Genomic DNA, 23,403 nt, shown 5'->3' on the forward strand with positions numbered 1-23,403 from the left:
ACATACATACACAACAACAACAACCGCCATTCGCCACTAAGTGGCGGTGACGTCACCACGACGCTTGTGCCAGGCTATGTGCACCCTGAGGCCACGTGAAGTGTCAAACGCCCGCTGGCAGGAGGTCACGGGGCAGACCCAGGTTCCACGGGTCGACTGACTGAGATGACTGGCTGATGCACCACCTGTGCCCCCTACTGTGCCAACCTGCTGTGCTTTAGCCACCCGGCGCTCCGCTCGTTGTTCTGAGCGTCGCTCCTCCGTCCTCCGTTGTTGTTGGAGGGCGACTGCTTCCAACTGCCCAGTAGCATCCTTCACGAGCCTCCTCCACAGAGGCCGATCTTGACACCGCTGGTACCAGTCATCGGCAAGTCCACTCAGCTCCACATCCTCCTGTACCACATCACTCCATCTCTTCTCTAGCCCGTGCCGCGCCCGCTTAGCCCCCTCAATCCGGCCAAACAAAAGCTGTTTCGGCATGCGGTGGCTGGGCATGCGGGCTACATGACCCAGCCATCGCAGCCTTGCCTGCCGGAGGAGCTCACCGATGGGACCCTGCCCAGATCTTTCAAGAATTTGTGAGCTCCTCACACAATCCAGTCTGGTTAAACCCAGGATGGATCGTAGGCAGGCCAGCCTAAATGTTTCTAACCGGGGAAGATGTTCCATTAGGGGGGTCCACGTTTCGCAAGCGTAGAGAAGGGAGGGAATGACCGTGGCCGAGAAGACCTGAAGCTTAGTGCGGAGCGACAGACCAGGTAGCTTCCACACAGCGTTACGCAACCGATGAAAAGATATTGCCGCTCGACTGATTCGGAGTGAGACCTCTGCTGTTAAACTGGAGCCAGTCATAAGCACACTGCCCAGGTATGGGAAACTCTCCACTCTCTCCACAACTGCCCCATCACCGATTGGGAGTTGTGGGGGTGGAGTGTCCGATGGTACAAAATACCCAGGCAGGTGCTTAGTTTTGGTGGGGCTGATGGTAAGGCCCCACCTCTTAGTGGCACGCTCCAGTCTCAGCAGCAGCGTCTCCAACTCCTCCTCTGACTGATCAGCTATTACCAAATCATCAGCATACATAACGTGGTTAAGCAATAGGGAGCCATCCCTTGACCGCACCCGGTCATCGATTAGCCTCTCATTATATCTGTACCATATGGAGATTCCCCCGGTACAGCTATTGAAGGCTTCACGAACTACGTGGTCAAAATAGATGTTAAATAATGTGGGAGCCAGAGGACATCCCTGTCGCACCCCACGGTGTACAGGGAATGGCTCTGACTCCCGGCCATGTAGTTTTACCCGGGCCCGCTCACCATCATGAAGGTCCTTAATGATCGTGAGCAGAGGGTCAGGTACTCCAAAAGCACGAAGAACGACCCAGAGCCCAGGCCTACTGATGGTATCATAGGCCTTGACCAGGTCAATAAAGCAGAGATGTAGGTCTTGTTGGAATTCCCTACACCTCTGCTGTAGCAGACGGACAGAAAATATGGCATCTGTGCAGGACCGCCCTTTCCTGAAACCGCATTGGGGCTCCGAAAGCCTCTCCTCAGCGTGCCTGGCAAGGCGATGCTGAATAATCCTTGCCAGGACCTTTCCCGGCACACTGAGGAGTGAGATGCCCCTGCAGTTGTTACAGTCTATGCGGTCCCCCTTCTTAAAGAGGGGGACCACCAGGGCATCCTTCCAATCCTGCGGAACCCGTCCAGCGGCCCAGACCGTTGTTATGATGTCATATAGGGCAGTCTGTGCACAAACGCCACCCTCCCTCAGCATTTCGCTTGGGAGATCATCTCTGCCCGCTGCCTTTCCTGGTCTCAGACTCCGGATCGCCTTCAGTACTTCCTCAACAGATGGCACATCAGCCAGCCACTCACAGGGGGTGACTTCTTCCAATATTTGAGGCACCACAGCCTCAGCAGGGTCATCCTCACTTTGTGCCACGATCTTTTCCTGGCTGAGGGATTTTCCCTCCCCCATGACCTCACAGAAATGCTCAGCAAATCTGCAAACCTGTTCCTGGGGGTCGGAGATTGGATCACCGTTTTTTCCCCTAATGATGGTAATAGGTGTGGCGCTGCAGGTTACTTTTTTGATGGAGTTAAATAGAGATTTGTGATCGCAGGCCACTGAGGCAGACTCCATCTCCGCAGCAACCCGCGACCACCACCCATCCTTGCAGCGCCTCACGGCTCTCCGAACCTCCGAGCGAAGGCTGCGGTAAGCCTCCTCATTCTCTGACGTGGGATTCTGTAGCCGATGACAGTGGGCCTGTCGCTTTTTCTCAACCATCCTGAACACCTCCTGTCAGCCAGGGTCTCTGGGGAGGTCTGGACCGCGTACCCAAAGCAGCCATTGCAGCTGCATGAGTCACAGTCCTAAACCTCGCCCATTTACCCTCGACATCAGGAGGAGTCGGGGACGATGCCAATCCCAGCCGCAAGCGATGATGAAATTCTCGCTTGCAACTTTCATCAGATAACTGAGACCAGGCCACTTTAGGTTGGAATGGGGTCCTGGGTGTACACCCACCACCGGAGTGGAAGAATGGCAGGCGCATCTTACAGATGACTAGTCGATGGTCAGAGGGCAGATCAGCTCCACGGTAGGTCCTGGTGTCAAGGACATAGGCTCGCATCCGCTGGTCCGTCACTATGTAGTCCAGCAGATGTTCTTGCTTGGACCCGGCATGCATCCATGATGTTGTGTGGATGCGCCGATGCCGGAACAGCGTGTTGGTAATTACAAGCCCATGGGCTGCACAAAAATCTAGCAGCCTCTTACCGTTGTTATTGAGCTGATCTGGCCCATGCCCTCCAATCACTCCAGACCAGGTGCCAGTATCATGACCAATTCGGGCATTAAAGCCACCCAACATGATGACTCTATCCGGAGGGGCCACTTTAGCCAGCACCTGTGACAGGAGGTCATAGAAGGCATCTGACTCATCGGCTTTGCCTGCATCCCTCCACGGATGTTCATCTTCGGTGGGGGCATAAGTAACCACGACCACCATTCCTCGCCTCCGGTTGATGGAAAGGTGAGCCCAAAGTAGCCTGGGGCTTACAGCTTCCCACACCTCACCGCCACGCTCCCACGCCCCCTTCATTCTTTTGTTCAAAAGAAGAGCCACACCGTGTTGTTTGGCAGTCTGCTGCCCCGAGTAGAGGACTGTCCACCCCTCATGGTGGCAGGAGCCAGAGCCGGTCCACCGGACCTCCTGAATGCCGCATAGATCCAGGCGGTACCGGTCCAGCTCCCGACAGAGGAGTGGCAGCCTCTCCTCCGCAGTGAGCGTTCGAACATTCCACGTGGCCACCCGTAGTGGCTTTTCGTTGTTTCTGGAGGAGCCCCGAGGGTGGATATTCAATCTCCTGGCTCCGCCAATTGGGGTTTGGCCAGGAGACGTCATAGACGCCTGGCTCCCGGGGGCCTCCGGCACAAGCTTATTAGTTACATATTTCAGTTTACCTCGTGGTTTCGTGGTAATTAATTGAAGGTGGAGGGGTTACCAGCCCCTCGCACCCGTCCAGAGCCCCCGTTTAGCCCCTGTGGTGGACACATATGCCATGAGGGGAGGAGCCAATCAAAATTGGATCTCCCCCCACAGCACTGTCCACGACAGAGTTGCTCGTCCGGCACCGCGAGGAGGTAGGGGGTTGTTTTGCCGGACACATACACACACACATACACACACACATACCAACATACACACACATACACACACATACATACACACATACACACACACATACACACACACATACACACACATACACACACATACACATACACACACATACACACACACAGACACACACACACATACAACAACAACAACCGCCATTCGCCACTAAGTGGCGGTGACGTCACCACGACGCTTGTGCCAGGCTATGTGCACCCTGAGGCCACATGAAGTGTCGAACGCCCGCTGGCAGGAGGTCACGGGGCAGACCCAGGTGCCACGGGTCGACTGACTGAGATGGCTGGCTGATGAGCGTGAAGTCGCGATTGAGTAATGGGGGCTAACGAATGAGTAATTAGTAATACACGTTGCTTTAAGAGATGGTTGAAGTTACAATGTTCTAATACGTGTTTAATGTAAATTACTTTTTGAATGTCATTAATTTTGTTGTATTATTTAATGACTAATTAAAATAGCTCAGAGGTTACTTCATTTCCACTCGTCCTATCAATTCCCCCAGACCCGCTGCCCTTCTAAGGGCCGGGACCGAGCGGGCTAGTGGTGAGACCCTGGGAGCCCCCGGGTCCCGACGTCCTTGTAAGGGCCGGGACCGAGCGAGACAGTGGTCGAGACCCGTACCTTGACTGGGTCGGGTTAGTGTAGCCTCCCCTAGGTCACGGTTAGCCGGAGGCGAGAGAGCCCGTGGTCCCAGTGATAGGCCACGCTTGTCCGGGGGCCGTACCACCCCCAGGTAGCGGGTTAAGGGGCCGTCACCCCTTTGTGTTAGGGACCGCTACTATTGCTGTTACCGTTGTCGTTAAATCAACGTGTTGCCTCTACACGCCGTCTCCAATCTCCCTGCACCCACTACATGTGCAGCATTTGTTTCACGTCTCGTGCGGTCACTGTGGTAAGAAACTTGCTTGGCTTTGATTCCCAGACAATTCGTAATGGTAAAGAAATGTAATAATAATAGAATACGACGTTTCGATTGCAACACAAGCGACCATCATAAGGTACAAATGAATGAGAACAAACATAGTAAACTTGGAAATATAATGCAATATAACACAGAGTCGGCCAACAAAACAATCAACGCCCCACCTGGTTGATTACGTTCTTCCAACGATTGATAAATTTGAGAGAGACAAAACATAGACACGGGGACACACAAGCAGAGAGAGAGACAACACAGAAACACACAGAGAGAGACACACAACATAGACACACAGACAGACACACAGAGAGAGACAACACAGAGACACACAGAGTAACACACAGCATAGACACACAGACACACAAGCAGAGAGACTCACACAGAGACAAACAGAGAGAGACACACACAACATAGACACACAGACAGACACACAAGCAGAGAGAAACTCACAAAGAGACACACAGGGAGTGACACAACATAGACAGACAGACACACAGAGAGAGACTCACACAGAGACAAACAGAGAGAGACACACAACATAGACACAGAGACAGACACACAAGCAGAGAGAGACTCACACAGAGACACACAACATAGACACACAGACAGACACACAGGCAGAGAGAGACAACACAGAGACAAACAGAGAGAGACACACAGAGACACACAGAGCGACACACACAACATAGACACACAGACAGACACACAAGCAGAGAGAGACTCACACAGAGACACAGAGAGTGACACACAACATAGACACAGAGACAGACACACAAGCAGAGAGAGAGAGACTCACACAGAGACAAACAGAGAGTGACACACAACATAGACAGACAGACACACACAGAGAGAGACTCACACAGAGACAGAGAGAGACAATTTAATAGCTCTTAAAACCCCTCCCACCGCTCCTGCAGTCTAAACACAACAAGACTCCCAAGTCCTCTGGTGACATCAAAAATGATTTAATAACGAGACGATCAAACGAGCCACAGAGCGAAGCCTCGGCCCTACGCGTTGGGCCTTGCGTGGCCCATTAATGGGCACTCGACTCGAATGTGCGGACGTTTCATTGACTGAACGCAACATTGAAAGCAGCCTTGAGAATCTTCACTTGAAGCTTTCGTGGCAACTGCAGGGATCCACGCTCTCAAAGTCATCACGTGGTAGGTGTATAAAATACATCACCACGTTTCCATCGCGACACAAGCGACCGTCATCAGGCGGAACAGGTACAGTTCAACTGATGGGGGGGTCGCTTGTGTTGCGACAGAAACGTCGTGATTTATTTTATTTTGTCCCTACGTCACTTGACCGAAAGAACCTTGAAGAATGTTCTTGGTTCTTTCGGTAAAGTCACTACGTAGAAGGGAAACAATAAAATAATAAAAATATAAAACAATAAAAATTCTCACGACGTTTCGACTACGACACAAGAAGCAATCATCATCAGGTGTGAAAACCACAGCAAGAAATTTTTTAAAAAGTGGAGTTTTTTTTAACGTTAGCACCACGGAGAGCGATTTGGCAGTTGTTCAAATGGACGAGTCCATCTATGTTCGGAAAAGAGGAGGGGGGAGAGGAAGAGAATGGAATGCGGTCTGAACAACTGCCAAATCGCTCTCCGTGGTGCTATGTGGTTTTCACACCTGATGATGATTGCTCGTGTTGCAGTCGAAACGTTGTGAGAATTTTATTGTTTTATATTTTATTTATTTTATTGTTTCCCTTCTACGTGGTGGTGACTTTACCGAAAGAACCAAGAATATGAATCCCTGCAGTCACGAAAGCTTTAAATCAAAACCTTGAAGGATGTTTTACAACGTCCGTGTTTTAAACGCGCAAAATAATCACGTTTCCCCAACTTAACACATTCTCAGGAAGCTGTGTGTATATATATTTAGTTTACACTACGCGCGACGATGTTCAACGCAGCAGCCGCTTAAAAACTCTGGGTTAAGAGCGGCAAAGCCAGAAACTCGGTGCAGGCGGACGCTGCTGCTGGAGCTGAATGAACGAGCGAGCGTCGCAGCCGAGGACGGATTCGACCTTTTCAACATTTCCGAGCAGCGATTCTAAATTTGCCCGCGACCAATCTCCCGCGGGGGGAACTGCTCCGGCGTTCTCTTCGCCAAGTGCCGAGTCCAACACAAACCCCCGTGGGACGAGGCGCGCCGAGGGGCCCTAATCCAGCAGCGGGTTAACGAGTCCCCGAAAATTATCTCTCACGCGACCGATGGAAAAATAACCTGGCACTTCTTAGAAACAAAAGCGGCGAGGAACACACAAAGCCGTCCACACACAGCCCCAAAGATCCCCCAGCCACCGCCGTGTAGCCTTAACAGACTGTTGGGGCAAGTGCTGTTAGCGAGTAGCAGCAGCTATGATGATCCCCCCCGTGTAGCCTTAACAGACTGTTGGGGCAAGTGCTGTTAGCGATTAGCAGCAGCTATGAAGGCTACCGGCACTGTGGCACACGAGGGTGGGGGGGGGGTGGGGTGGTCAACACCACGCACAGCCGCCTTTGTCTCCCCAGTGGCGATGTCTTTACATATCGCAGCGGGCACTCATTCGAGGCCAAGTCGACCTAGGGGAGGCCCAGGACCGGTTGTTCAGATGATCGCAATCACTGTGGCGTTGGCCGTGAGCAGGAATGGAACTCGGCTGATCACCGGCGTTGGTAGCGCTGACCGCTCCACCAACCCCCCACCGCTCCCCACCACCGACAAAGAGCGGCCACCGTGGAACGCGACAATTAAATTTTTGATGACATCACCATTGCAATAAGTGCTCCATGGGGCTATTATTGCACACGCTGTGTATGAACTCACTCTGTCTGTTGTTGTTGTAGTATCATCAAATATAGTAACTCAATCTTAACCCACTTACCAATGTGGTATACTTATGTCATAATGATGACAACACTGTATTCTAGCGTAAAAAATATATTTTCCAACAATCTTTTTTTAACACGTTATGTTTCGTCTTGGGTGTAATTGTCCACGCTCAACTGACGTCGTTGGCTGTAAATCTCCACGGTCCCCTTACGTCGTGGCCAAGCCTCGGGGCCACTTCCTGGAGTCGTGGAGTTATTCCGTTACCAGTAGGGTACATTTCATTAAAGAGTGTTTTAAAAAAAAAAGTATTTTAAAATATTACTTATTAATGTAATAACTCACAAACGTAAAAATGTTTACGCACGTGAACTCTGCGTAACATTCCAGTTCCAGTAAAGATTTACAGAACGTAACTTCTTCACTTCAAGTCTAGCACCAAACGCCTTACAATCACCGCAACTCTTTAACCCTTCCGCCCATTGCAATAAGCGATCCACAGAGTTACACGTGTAACAGCTTTACATGTGTAACAGCTTACACATATACACGTGTAAGCTGTTACACGTGTAACAGCTTACACGTGTATATGTGCATGTACATTCACTTCGTCACTTCCCAAGTCTGACATTGCACACGTTAAAATCAACGCACTCTTATTAACGCTTTCCCATGCCACCCATTGCATTGTCCCACAGAGTTATAAATGTAATAACTCACACATGTAAGTACGCCTTAAAATCACCGCAATCTTTGACCCTTCCACCCGTTGCAATAAGCGCTCCACAGAGTTCTAAATGTAATAGCTCCCAAATGTAGAAACTGTTAACGTGTGTAACCTATGCGTACCATCCGGTTAAAGTAAAGATTACAGAACAGTCTTAAAACTTTACTTCCTTCACTTTCCAAGTCTGACATCGTACGCCTTCAAAACCACCACACTGATAATTATCAATGAACCCTTTTACATTCCGGAAACCCCCCAAAAAAAAGGCTGCTCTATGGGTGGAGGCCGGTGGCCAAGTGAAATTGCCCTCCCCGTGCCTCCCTGTGCGGAAAAAACGAACGCCGAACGCTCGCCAGCGACCGGCTTATGCCTCGGTACGGGAGAGGGGATGGGTGAATCAACGAACTCGCCCCAACGGTCGAAGCCACGGGCGGTCGGGATCCCCGGCGGTCGTTTCTCTCTCCTCCTCCTTCGCCCGGCCGTCCGCCTAAACCATGAAGGCCCGGAGCGACGTCTGCACGGCGACGCGGCACACAGGACACCGGCTCAGGGAGAGGGCGCAGTGGCCGCACGTGGCCACGTGTCCGCACGGCACGAACATCGTGGACACCTCGCGCTCCATGCACACCTTGCAGGACAGCCGCTCTTCCAGCTTGTCCAGAAGCTCCTCAGTCGATGGCGCTGCTGTGGACGAAGCGCGCGCAGACGCACGCGGAGACACACGCGGAGACACACAGAGACACACAGACACACAGAGACACACAGAGACACACAGAGACGCACAGAGACACACAGAGACACACAGAGACGCACAGAGACACACAGAGACGCACAGAGACACACAGAGACACACGCGCGCACGCACAGACGCAAGCGCACACACACACAGACGCACACACAGAGACACACCCGCACACACTTTCAGCGGTTTCAAAAAGTGATGGTCGATCATCACCAGACTGCTTACATATGGGGCGCAAAGTTGGCGAGATGTTGACCACCTCGTCTGGTATACATGAGGTCGTGACTCTCACCTGTATCAGACTCTCACCTGGCTCAGACTTTCACCTGTATCAGACTCTCATCTGTATCAGACTCTCACCTGTATCAGACTCTCACCTGTATCAGACCCTCACCTGTATCAGACCCTCACCTGTATCAGACTCTCACCTGTATCAGACTCTCACCTGTATCAGACCCTCACCTGTATCAGACTCTCACCTGTATCAGACCCTCACCTGTATCAGACTCTCACCTGTATCAGTCTCTCACCTGTATCAGACCCTCACCTGTATCAGACCCTCACCTGTATCAGACTCTCACCTGTATCAGACCCTCACCTGTATCAGGTGAGGGTCTGATACAGTGCGCAGGGATCCGCCGTCTTACCGTGCTCAATCTCCGTGGTTGTACTCTGCGGCGTCTGACCCGGTAGCGGAGCCTTTAAACCGACAAATAAAGATGAACATCGTCGCGTGTAAGAATCATCGCCGGTGTCACGCAGAAGAACCGACAAAAATGGATAAGTTACGCAAGCGACGACCGCTCGCGTTAAAAACGATCGCGACTTTTTGCACCGTTACTCTGCGCTCGATTTGCAATCGGCGTGTCGGCAAACCAAACGGAACGACAAGAGCCGGCTCTCGATTGTCGCCGCTAACGACGGGGGGCAGGGCAGCTGCAGACGGCTCAAAATCGCGCAGCATCCAAAAAGATAAAATTAAAAAAATTCCGTGGATCTCTATGCCAAAAACACCGATTATCCCCATAGTTATATATAGTTATAGAGTACATTTAATCTGGCCGTCGCCTGATGAAGCTCGTTGTTGTTGTAATTACTGGTGAAACGTCATACTCAGATTCTAAATGTTGTGGCTTGGCTCTCCAACACACCGGTGTGAGCTGTACTAGTATTATACACTATACACTACTATACACTATTATACACTATACACTACTACACTACTATACACTACTACACTACTATACACTACTATACACTATTATACACTACTATACACTACTATACACTACTACACTATACACTACTATACACTACTATACACTATTATACACTACTATACACTACTATACTATACACTACTATACACTACTACACTACTATACACTACTACACTATACACTACTATACACTACTACACTACTATACACTACTACACTATACACTACTATACAATACTATACTATACACTACTATACTATACACTACACTACTATACACTACTACACTACTATACACTACTATACATACACTACTATACACTACACTATACACTACTATACTATACACTACTACACTATACACTATATACTACTATACTATACACTACACTACTATACACTACACTATACACTACTATATTATACACTATACTATACACTACTATACTATACTACTATACTATACACTACACTACTATACACTACTACACTATACATTACTATACTATACACTACACTATACACTACACTACTATACACTACTACACTATACATTACTATACTATACACTACACTATACACTACACTACTATACACTACACTATACACTACACTACTATACACTACACTATACACTACTATACACTACACTATACACTACTATACACTACACTATACACTACACTACTATACACTACTATACACTACACTATACACTACACTACTATACACTACACTATACACTACACTATACACTACACTACTATACACTACACTATACACTACACTATACACTACACTACTATACACTACACTATACACTACACTACACTATACACTACACTATACACTACTATACTATACACACTACTATATTTACAATGAGCATATTGGTAATAAAACCACATTATTTTTGTATTTTTACCCCTGAATGATGAACAACATTTCAAGCTGCCTGCGAAGTTTAAGTTTAAGTCTATTTGTGTTCAAGACCCCTGATAAACTCCATCAAGAGACGAGGATAGTCTCGTCTGTTCAACGACCGGAGTTGACCAAGGTCAACGTTAAAAAACGAAACAAAAAATCGTACGTGCGGCGTGTTCGCACGCCGGCGTTAAACTCGATTTTCCTGCGAAACCAAAAGTTGGCGAGAAAATGTTTTGTTACCGGCGGCCGCATCGACCCGCGGACGAAAGCTTCCCCCTTCTGTCGTCCAACAAACGCGCAGCTGTTCAGCAAACGACGCGGGAAGAGGGGGGGGTCATTACGTTATGCCGGCTGGGTATAATGTGGTGGATGTATTGGGGAGCACATCACCATCATTATTATTATTATTTATATTATGATCTTATAGTGAGATGGTTGTATTGGGGAACACATTATATTTATTATTTTATCGCGTTTATTATGATTTTGTTATTATCTTATAATGCGTTGGATGTATCGGGGAACACATCATTATTATATAATGCGATGGATGTGTTGGGGAACACATAATTAGTGAATATTTACAGTGAGGGAAAAAAGTATTTGATCCCCTGCTGATTTTGTACGTTTGCCCACTGACAAAGAAATGATCAGTCTATAATTTTAATGGTAGGTTTATTTGAACAGTGAGAGACAGAATAACAACAAAAAATCCAGAAAAACGTATGTCAAAAATGTTATAAATTGATTTGCATTTTAATGAGGGAAATAAGTATTTGACCCCTCTGCAAAACATGACTTAGTACTTGGTGGCAAAAACCCTTGTTGGCAATCACAGAGGTCAGACGTTTCTTGTAGTTGGCCACCAGGTTTGCACACATCTCAGGAGGGATTTTGTCCCACTCCTCTTTGCAGATCTTCTCCAAGTCATTAAGGTTTCGAGGCTGACGTTTGGCAACTCGAACCTTCAGCTCCCTCCACAGATTTTCTATGGGATTAAGGTCTGGAGACTGGCTAGGCCACTCCAGGTCCTTAATGTGCTTCTTCTTGAGCCACTCCTTTGTTGCCTTGGCCGTGTGTTTTGGGTCATTGTCATGCTGGAATACCCATCCACAACCCATTTTCAATGCCCTGGCTGAGGGAAGGAGGTTCTCACCCAAGATTTGATGGTACATGGCCCCGTCCATCGTCCCTTTGATGCGGTGAAGTTGTCCTGTCCCCTTAGCAGAAAAACACCCCCAAAGCATAATGTTTCCACCTCCATGTTTAACGGTGGGGATGGTGTTCTTGGGGTCATAGGCAGCATTCCTCCTCCTCCAAACATGGCATGTTGAGTTGATGCCAAAGAGCTCCATTTTGGTCTCATCTGACCACAACACTTTCACCCAGTTGTCCTCTGAATCATTCAGATGTTCATTGGCAAACTTCAGACGGGCATGTATATGTGCTTTCTTGAGCAGGGGGACCTTGCGGGCACTGCAGGATTTCAGTCCTTCACGAGGTAGTGCAGGGGTCGGGAACCTTTTTGACTAAGAGAGCCATGAAAGCAAAAAATTTGGAAATTTATTTCAGTGAGAGCCATATAATATATTTTAAAAGTGAATTCAACTAAATGTCAGTATAATAAGCCTCTGAATTTATTCTTTTAAATAATGTTGTTATAACACTCACCATTAATGCGACTTCTGGTGCTGCATGGATTTGCTGATGTCTTTGTAGTCGGGTTGGTACTTGGTGAGGTTAAGCTTCATGCAAGCGTTGAGGCTTTCATCCGTTAAACGTGATCGTAGGTTGGACTTGATGTTTTTAAGATGTGAGAATGACTGCTCACATGCATACGTAGGCCAGTATCATCCAATTAAAATAATGGACAATTGCTCCTGCAGCCATGAACAGGACATGCGCAGTGAAAAATTGATGGATGGATTAAAACAAGTGAGAATATTTTGTTTTATCTGCGAGCCATATGCAATCATCAAAAGAGCCACATCTGGCTCGCGAGCCATAGGTTCCCGACCCCTGAGGTAGTGTGTTACCAATTGTTTTCTTGGTGACTATGGTCCCTCTGCCTTGAGATCATTGACAAGATCCTCCCGTGTAGTTCTGGGCTGATTCCTCACCGTTCTCATGATCATTGCAACTCCACGAGGTGAGATCTTGCATGGAGCCCCATGCCGAGGGAGATTGACAGTTCTTTTGTGTTTTTTCCATTTGCGAATAATCGCACAAACTGTTGTCACCTTCTGACCAAGCTGCTTGGCAATGGTCTTGTAGCCCATTCCAGCCTTGTGTAGGTCTACAATCTTGTCCCTGACATCCTTGGAGAGCTCTTTGGTCTTGGCCATGGTGGAGAGTTTGGAATTTGATTGATTGATTGATTGCTTCTGTGGACAGGTGTCTTTTATACAGGTAACGAGCTGAGATTAGGAGCACACTCTTAAAGAGTGTACTCCTAATCTCAGCTCCTAATCTCAGCTTGTTACCTGCATAAAAGAAACCTGGGAGCCAGAAATCTTTCTGATTGAGAGGGGGTCAAATACTTTTTTCCCTCATTAAAATGCAAATCAATTTATAACATTTTTGACATGCGTTTTTCTGGATTTTGTTGTTGTTATTCTGTCTCTCACTTTTCAAATAAACCTACCATTAAAATTATAGACTGATCATTTCTTTGTCAGTGGGCAAACGTACAAAATCAGCAGGGGATCAAATACTTTTTTCCCTCACTGTATATATATACATTTCACGGGAGCAGCAGGTGCCAAACGCCTCACCTGGGAAACCACTTTGCGTGCTCATGCCAAGCGCTGTCTCCCAGCGCCCACTCTTGTAGATGACCGTCGCAGCTGAAGCACCTCACAAGATCTCCGTGACCTACTCAAAATAGAAAACACGTTACAGGGACCTCTCCCCTACATATCGACACTGTCAACTTTTCAGAGATAAACAAACCCATCCAGTTGCCCGTTCGGACCGAGAGTCGTAAGTTCAACCGCCTCACAATAGATGGAGGTGGTGGCATCAACATCTGCAGAACGTGAAGAACCAGTGGCATTTACATCTACAGAACGTGAAGAACCAGTGGCATTTACATCTACAGAATGTGAAGAACCAGTGGCATCAACATCTGCAGAACGTGAAGAACCAGTGGCATTTACAGCTACAGAACGTGAAGAACCAGTGGCATTTACAGCTACAGAACATGAAGAACCAGTGGCATCAACATCTGCAGAACATGAAGAACCAGCGTCATCTACATCTACAGAACGTGAAGAACCAGCGTCATCTACATCTACAGAACGTGAAGAACCAGTTGCATCTACATCTGCAGAATACGAAAATCCAGTGGCATCTACATCTACAGAACGTGAATAACCAGCGTCATCTACATCTACAGAACGTGAAGAACCAGTGGCATCTATATCTACAGAACGTGAAGAACCAGCGGCATCTACAGCTACAGAACGTGAAGAACCAGCGGCATCTACATCTACAGAACGTGAAGAACCAGCGGCATCTACATCTACAGAACGTGAAGAACCAGTTGTATCTACATCTACAGAATACGAAAAACCAGTGGCATCTACATCTACAGAACGTGAAGAACCAGCGTCATCTACATCTACAGAACGTGAAGAACCAGTGGCATCTACATCTACAGAACGTGAAAAACCAGCGTCATCTACATCTACAGAACGTGAAGAACCAGTGGCATCTACATCTACAGAACGTGAAGAACCAGCGGCATCTACAGCTACAGAACGTGAAGAACCAACGGCATCTACATCTACAGAACGTGAAGAACCAGCGGCATCTACATCTACAGAACGTGAAGAACCAGTGGCATCTACATCTACAGAACGTGAAGAACCAGCGTCATCTACATCTACAGAACGTGAAGAACCAGCGGCATCTACATCTACAGAACGTGAAGAACCAGTGGCATCTACATCTACAGAACGTGACGAACCAGTGGCATCTACATCTACAGAACGTGAAGAACCAGCGGCATCTACATCTACAGAACGTGAAGAACCAGTGTCATCTACATCTACAGAACGTGAAGAACCAGCGTCATCTACATCTGCATGAGATTATACAACTTGTAAAGGCCTTCCCCGTGTTTCGTGTACGCACTCTACAACACGCTTGGAACCGACAGGACTTCGCACTCCTATCGTGTTTTTGTAAACTGTTCGTTGCCGTGACGTTCTTACCCCCCATGCCCCGACTGGACATCATGCGAAAAAGAGCTTCACAGCTCAATGGATTCCTCCAGTATAGATAAATATTCTGATTCTGACCTCCCTCAGGTGTTTGACCAAAACTATTAACCAACATTGAAACTATTTTATGATACTAGGTGTTAGGACCATTGAGTTGCTATTCAGCTCTTTTTCAGAGGCGACCACCTGGCATTCACAAACGATAGCTCAACGAAGTGGCTTATCGCATGATAATTTAAACGCAGCCAAATTCTCTAAACGCGTGTTTCTAAATGTGCGAGGAAAAAAACCGGAGGACCGGCAGAAAAAATCCACGCGACCACGGGGAGGCACGAAAATTCCAAATACGCATCAGGCGTCAGGATGGAACCCACCACCTCCTGCCTTCCAGGCGAGGTAGTCAACATCTCCGAGCCACCGTGGCGCTTGCCCCCCAAAGAGCCGCCCCTCCCCCCACAAAACGGGGACGACTACAGCACCGGGGAAGGCCTCCACCCACTTCTACGTAGCAGCAGCAGCAGCGGCAGCAGCAGCACAAACCGTACCGGAATAGTAGAAGCCTGCGTAGGCCAGCTCATGCGGGGACACATTGGCGGTGTACGGCCAGCTCGCGAAAGATCTGATTCGCGCCCCGAACGAACGCATCTCTGGACACAGTGCGGAGTCGGGGCCATCCTGAGTGGCCTGCGGCAACGGGGCCTGCGGGGAAAAGGCACCACCCAGAAACAAACGCAACGACGACAATGGTGACGACGATGACGACTGTGACGACAGCGTCAATGGCGACGACGGTGATGCAGTGAGCTCATCGAATTGTCCCCGCCCTTTGGAACGGCTCCCCAGGAAGCCGTGAGGGCATTGGAATCGTTTTTTTTTAAACGACATCTTCGAAACAAAACCTTTTTAGACTGACCTAAAAAGGTTAAGTCATTTACATGACTTAATACGATTACATCTCCATAACTAGCATAACCTATGCGCATAATTACATCAATTAACATTATTTCGGATAATTACGCATTTTTCCAAATTTTATTTCATTTTTATCATTTTTATTAAAATTTTCAAGACCCGGCATATACAACAGGTGGGGGAATTTATAGAGAAGATAACATTACAGTAGAATCTTGATTTGAATTACAGTAGACTCTGGATGATCCGTGCGCGGTTTATTCGATTTGCAGATGAACCGCACACCTGCGATTTTGACAGAGATTAAGAACTCGTGGATATTCCCCTGAAGTCCAAATAATCTAAAAACAGTTTATACAACATTGGTTAATTCTTGGACGTTTTTATTACAAGTCACGCGGCGCTTAAACCGAACAAATACGTTGCCTCGGTTAATCCGAAATCCACGTGACCGCCTCTACGGCACGGCAGCTGCAACGTCTTTACAACGGTGGGCAGAGTTTAATTGATTTTGTTGCCGTGGCTCTGCTGTCAAATGAGCGAGCCGACTCTTCAGCGCGGGGAGCGGGAAAGTCTCATCATTGAACATGGTTATAGGCACAAAGCATTGAAGAACTGAGACTCATCTACAAGGGCGCAGCGGTAGCCAGGAGATGTCAACGACCTCGCCTGGTATGCAGGAGGTCATGGGCTCGAAACCCGACCCTGACACCTGCTTCTGCCTATTTGGAGTTTCCGTGTCTCTCTCTCTCTGTTCCCCCCGTGGTCACCACGTGCGAGGGTATTCGGCAAATATAAATGTCCACGCAACGATGCTGAGCCCGCTTCGCTGAGCAACGTCGCTGCTTTGCGTGACGGAGAGGGTCGGCATCTGAAACAAATAGCTACATCATCGCAGCGCTGAGTAGGGCCCTCGCCAGGTCAAGAATAACTGTGTTAGCACAGGGTGCTTACAAAGAAATGTTCACACTTGTTTTTGGACTATCGTTTTTTAATATAACACGAATCTGACCGCGAATGCGCGTCAATGGATTCAACGAGCCAAAGGGTCTCCGCTCGTTCGCCATCGTCGTCTAAACACGCCTAGAATTATCTCCAATCGGTACCCAGAACCCCGAGGCACATCTCTTCGTGCCAATCGTTGCAAATTCTCAGCGGCACCCCGCACTAGTTTTAGGAAAGACCCGGCCTCGCCCCCCCAAAACAAGCGTCAGGACGTCACCGGCGCCGTCGCTGGCGTCACCCACCGCGCGAGCGCAGGCGGGGAAGTGCCTGGCGTGCTCCCGAGCGGGGTCGTCCCCCTCCTCCCAGCGATGCATCATCCCGCCGCAGCGGAAGCAGGCCACCAGGTCGCTGAAGCCCATGCGGTAGAGTCCGGCCCGCGCCAAGTCCGCGGGCCGCACGGGGGACGACCGGGGCCACCCCTTGGAGAACGACAGCAGCCTGGCCGATTCTCTCAGCATCTTCGAGGCCGACGGTCGCGGGATCCGGTCGAAGCGGGGCATCGGGGGGGCAGAGCGTCTCGCCGCCGCCGACGCCCTGCGGGAGGCCCGAAAGTCTACGACGTTTGGCATCGACCCGGCGGAAAAATACGGGGCAATTTGGGGTGAAAAGAATGCTTTTGCGAGGGACGAGTCCGCCCGGGGGTCTCTTGTTAAAGATCGCTCAAGAAACGTCGAGGCCTTCTCCTCCTTTCAAGGCGTCGAAGAGATCCCGGGGCTCGTAGCTCAACGGGTAGTTTAAAAACCGGCGATGGGAAATGGCACGACCCCTGTTGTCACCCTCGACGGCTCCTGAATGCGGGAACAAAAATGTTCGGGCGGCAAGCGTCATTAAAAACGGACATCTTTTAGTGATATTCTTAGCTCTTTCGGTAAAGTCACGTTGAAGGCAAACAATAAAATAATAAAATACATATAAAACAATAAAAATTCTCACGACGTTTCGACCATAACACAAACGGTCGTTATGTTATGGTCGAAACGTCGTGATAATTTTTATTGTTTTGTATATATATTTTATTATTTTATTGTTTCCCTTCAACGTGACTTTGCCGAAAGAGCTAAGAATATGAATTACTGCAGTCACGAAAGCTTTAAATCAAAATAAAATATTTAAGTGACTTGAAATGTTTGGTTTAAACAATTCATCCATACACAAAGGCTTTTTGTGGGTTAGATTGCGTAAATATATTAATGTTAAACCCGCCACCACCCGACACGGCCAACTGGTAAGGGTTGTCACGTAAACAGAACATTGGTCGCCAAAAGCCTACGTGTTAAGAATTAAACAGTTCAGTCTGTCACTTCTGACAAACTCATGCACAGCAATAAAAGGGGGCACACACAGTCTGGATGGTCCTGTACCAAACGGAGTTTCGAGAGTTATCTGGTGTGAGAAAAACCAACACTACCCATAGACTCAGCACTGCACCATAGACTCAACACTACCCAAAGACTCAACACTAACCATAGACTCAACACTGCCCATAGACTCAACAGTGCCCATAGACTCAACACTACCCATAGACTCAACACTGTACCATGGACTCAGCACTGCACCATAGACTCAACACTGCCCGATAGACTCAACACTACCCAAAGACTCAACACTGCCCATAGACTCAAAACTGCCCATAGACTCAACACTGCACCATAGACTCAACACTGCCCATAGACTCAGCACTGCACCATACATTCAACACTGCATCATAGACTCAGCACTGTACCATAGACTCAACACTGCACCATAGACTCAACACTGCCCATAGACTCAACACTGCACCATAGACTCAACACTGCCCATAGACTCAACACTGCACCATAGACTCAACACTGCCCATAGACTCAACACTACACCATAGACTCAACACTGCACCATAGACTCAACACTACACCATAGACTCAACACTACACGATAGATTTCGATTTAAAGCTGTCGTGACTGCAGGGATTAATCTTCTTGGTTCTTTAGGTAAAATCACGTCGGTTCTAAACTAATTGTATTTTTACGGTGACCTCAGACCGCAGCTCTTTTGCTGGCACCGCCTCTTAACACCTCTCACAGCACGGTTAACGTTGTGGTTTGTAACGTGGAGTATAACAGCGCCTCGTGGCTGTTTCTCTCCCCCCCCTCCTCCGTCCCGAGGAGCGCGGTACGACACAGACACATAGACTCACACAGAGACACATAGACTCACACAGAGACCCATAGACTCACTCAGAGACCCACAGACTCACACAGAGACCCACAGACTCGCACAGAGATCCACAGACACACACATAGACCCATAGACTCACACAGAGACCCATAAACTCACACAGAGACCCATGGACTCACACAGAGACCCATAGACTTACACAGAGACCCACAGACTCACACAGAGACCCATATACTCACACATAGACCCATAGACTCACACAGAGACCCATGAACTCACACAGAGACCCATAGACTCACACAGAGACCCATAGACTTACACAGAAACCCACAGACTCACACAGAGACCCATATACTCACACAGAGACCCATAGATTCACTCAGAGACCCATAGACTCACACAGAGACCCACACACTCACACAGAGGCCCATAGACTCACTCAGAGACCCATAGACTCACACAGAGACCCATAGACTCACACATAGAGCCATAGACTCACACAGAGACCCACAGACTCACACAGAGACCATAGACTCACACATAGACCCATAGACTAACACAGAGACCCATAAACTCACACAGAGACCCATAGACTCACACAGAGACCCATAGACTCACACAGAGACCCATAGACTCACACAGAGACACATAGACTCACACAGAGACCCATAGACTCACACAGAGACACATAGACTCACACAGAGACCCATAGACTCACACAGAGACCCACAGACTCACACAGAGACCCCTAAACTCACACAGAGACCCATAGACTTACACAGAGACCCACAGACTCACACAGAGACCCATAGACGCACACAGAGACCCACAGACTCACGCAGAGACCCACAGACTCACACAGAGACCCACAGACTCGCACAGAGATCCACAGACTCACACAGAGACCCATAGACTCACACAGAGACCCATAGACTCACACAGAGACCCATAGACTCACACAGAGACCCACAGACTCACACAGAGACCCATAGACTCACACAGAGAACCATAGACTCACACAGAGACCCACAGACTCACACAGAGACCGACAGACTCACACAGAGACCCACAGACTCACACAGAGACACATAGACTCACACAGAGATGCATAGACTCACACAGAGACCCATAGACTCACACATAGACCCATAGACTCACACAGAGACCCACAGACTCACACAGAGACCCACAGACTCACACAGAGACCCATAGACTCACACAGAGACCCATAGACTCACACAGAGACCCATAGACTCACACAGAGACACATAGACTCACACAGAGACCCATAGACTCACACAGAGACACATAGACTCACACAGAGACCCATAGACTCACACAGAGACCCACAGACTCACACAGAGACCCCTAAACTCACACAGAGACCCAAAGACTTACACAGAGACCCACAGACTCACACAGAGCCCCATAGACTCACACAGAGACCCACAGACTCACGCAGAGACTCACAGACTCACACAGAGACCCACAGACTCACACAGAGATCCACAGACTCACACAGAGACCCATAGACTCACACGGAGACCCATAGACTCACACAGAGACCCATAGACTCACACAGAGACCCATAGACTCACACAGAGACCCATAGACTCACACAGAGACACATAGACTCACACAGAGACCCATAGACTCACACAGAAACCCACAGACTCACACAGAGACCCATAGAATCACACAGAGACCCACAGACTCACACAGAGACCCACAGACTCGCACAGAGATCCACAGACTCACACAGAGACCCATAGACTAACACAGAGACCCATAAACTCACACAGAGACCCATAGACTCACACAGAGACCCATAGACTCACACAGAGACACATAGACTCACACATAGACCCATAGACTCACACAGAGACCCATAGACTAACACAGAGACCCATAGACTCACACAGAGACCCACAGACTCACACAGAGACCCATAGACTCACACAGAGACCCACAGACTCACACAGAGACCCATAGACTCACACAGAGACCCATAGACTCACACAGAGTGCCACAGACTCACACAGAGACCGACAGACTCACACAGAGACCCACAGACTCACACAGAGACCCATAGACTCACACAGAGACCCATAGACTCACACAGAGACCCATAGACTCACACAGAGACCCACAGACTCACGCAGAGACCCACAGACTCACACAGAGACCCACAGACTCGCACAGAGATCCACAGACTCACACAGAGACCCATAGACTCACACGGAGACCCATAGACTCACACAGAGACCCATAGACTCACACAGAGACCCATAGACTCACACAGAGACACATAGACTCACACAGAGACCCATAGACTCACACAGAGACACATAGACTCACACAGAGACCCATAGACTCACACAGAGACCCACAGACTCACACAGAGACCCATAGAATCACACAGAGACCCACAGACTCACACAGAGACCCACAGACTCGCACAGAGATCCACAGACTCACACAGAGACCCATAGACTAACACAGAGACCCATAAACTCACACAGAGACCCATAGACTCACACAGAGACCCATAGACTCACACAGAGACCCATAGACTCACACAGAGACACATAGACTCACACAGAGACCCATAGACTCACACAGAGACACATCGACTCAAACAGAGACCCATAGACTCACACAGAGACACATAGACTCACACAGAGACCCATAGACTCACACAGAGACACATAGAATCACACAGAGACCCATAGACTCACATAGAGACCCACAGACTCACACAGAGACCCATAGACTCACACAGAGACCCACAGACTCACACAGAGACCCACAGACTCGCACAGAGATCCACAGACTCACACATAGACCCATAGACTCACACAGAGACCCATAAACTCACACAGAGACCCATAGACTCACACAGAGACCCATAGACTCACACAGAGACCCACAGACTCGCACAGAGATCCACAGACTCACACAGAGACCCATAGACTCACACAGAGACCCATAGACTCACACAGAGACCCATAGACTCACACAGAGACCCACAGACTCACACAGAGACCCATAGACTCACACAGAGAACCATAGACTCACACAGAGACACACAGACTCACACAGAGACCGACAGACTCACACAGAGACCCACAGACTCACACAGAGACCCATAGACTCACACAGAGACCCATAGACTCACACAGAGACCCATAGACTCACACAGAGACCCATAGACTCACACAGAGACCGACAGACTCACACAGAGACCCACAGACTCACACAGAGACCCATAGACGCACACAGAGACCCACAGACTCACACAGAGACCCACAGACTCGCACAGAGATCAACAGACTCACACAGAGACCCATAGACTCACACAGAGACCCATAGACTCACACAGAGACCCATAGACTCACACAGAGACCCACAGACTCACACAGAGACCCATAGACTCACACAGAGAACCATAGACTCACACAGAGACCCACAGACTCACACAGAGACCGACAGACTCACACAGAGACCCACAGACTCACACAGAGACACATAGACTCACACAGAGACGCATAGACTCACACAGAGACCCATAGACTCACACATAGACCCATAGACTCACACAGAGACCCATAGACTCACACAGAGACCCATAGACTCACACAGAGTCCCACAGACTCACACAGAGACCCACAGACTCACACAGAAACCCATAGACTCACACAGAGACCCATAGACTCACACAGATACCCATAGACTCACACAGAGACACATAGACTCACACAGAGACCCATAGACTCACACAGAGACACATAGACTCACACAGAGACCCATAGACTCACACAGAGACCCACAGACTCACACAGAGACCCCTAAACTCACACAGAGACCCATAGACTTACACAGAGACCCACAGACTCACACAGAGCCCCATAGACTCACACAGAGACCCACAGACTCACGCAGAGACCCACAGACTCACACAGAGACCCACAGACTCACACAGAGATCCACAGACTCACACAGAGACCCATAGACTCACACGGAGACC

General features: G+C 48.8%; 1 protein-coding gene across 2 annotated transcripts; it reads right to left on the bottom strand.

Annotated features, from left to right (window-relative positions):
- Positions 1 to 5,577: 5,577 nt before the first annotated feature.
- Positions 5,578 to 18,005, bottom strand: LOC142918206 (baculoviral IAP repeat-containing protein 7-B-like). Of its 2 annotated transcripts, none has more exons than XM_076062336.1 (6): positions 17,464 to 18,005; positions 15,850 to 16,003; positions 13,853 to 13,952; positions 11,319 to 11,379; positions 9,579 to 9,630; positions 5,578 to 8,870 (listed from the first exon to the last, which is right to left on the bottom strand). In XM_076062336.1, the coding sequence occupies exons 1-6, from the start codon at positions 17,788 to 17,790 to the stop codon at positions 8,677 to 8,679; spliced, it is 888 nt and encodes a 295-aa protein (XP_075918451.1). In that variant the 5' UTR covers positions 17,791 to 18,005; the 3' UTR covers positions 5,578 to 8,676. The 2 variants fall into 2 exon arrangements, with proteins under 2 accessions (XP_075918451.1, XP_075918450.1); XM_076062335.1 differs by having other exon boundaries at positions 5,578 to 8,873.
- Positions 18,006 to 23,403: the final 5,398 nt, after the last annotated feature.

The sequence above is a fragment of the Petromyzon marinus genome, unplaced genomic scaffold (assembly GCF_048934315.1).
Source record: "Petromyzon marinus isolate PM22_M1 ecotype Great Lakes invasive population unplaced genomic scaffold, UKy_Petmar_22M1.pri1.0 PM_G_Scaffold_57, whole genome shotgun sequence".
Taxonomy (NCBI): Eukaryota; Metazoa; Chordata; class Hyperoartia; order Petromyzontiformes; family Petromyzontidae; genus Petromyzon; species Petromyzon marinus.

What these genes read in the sequence shown, in the direction of transcription:
- LOC142918206 (XM_076062335.1), bottom strand. Translation starts at nt 17,790, where the DNA reads ATGCCAAACGTCGTAGACTTTCGGGCCTCCCGCAGGGCGTCGGCGGCG. An exon ending in TCCCCGCCTGCGCTCGCGCG is followed by an intron (nt 16,004 to 17,463) that starts GTGGGTGACGCC and finishes TTTTCCCCGCAG; the next exon opens with GCCCCGTTGCCGCAGGCCAC. An exon ending in CACGCAAAGTGGTTTCCCAG is followed by an intron (nt 11,380 to 13,852) that starts GTGAGGCGTTTG and finishes TTTGCTGAACAG; the next exon opens with CTGCGCGTTTGTTGGACGAC.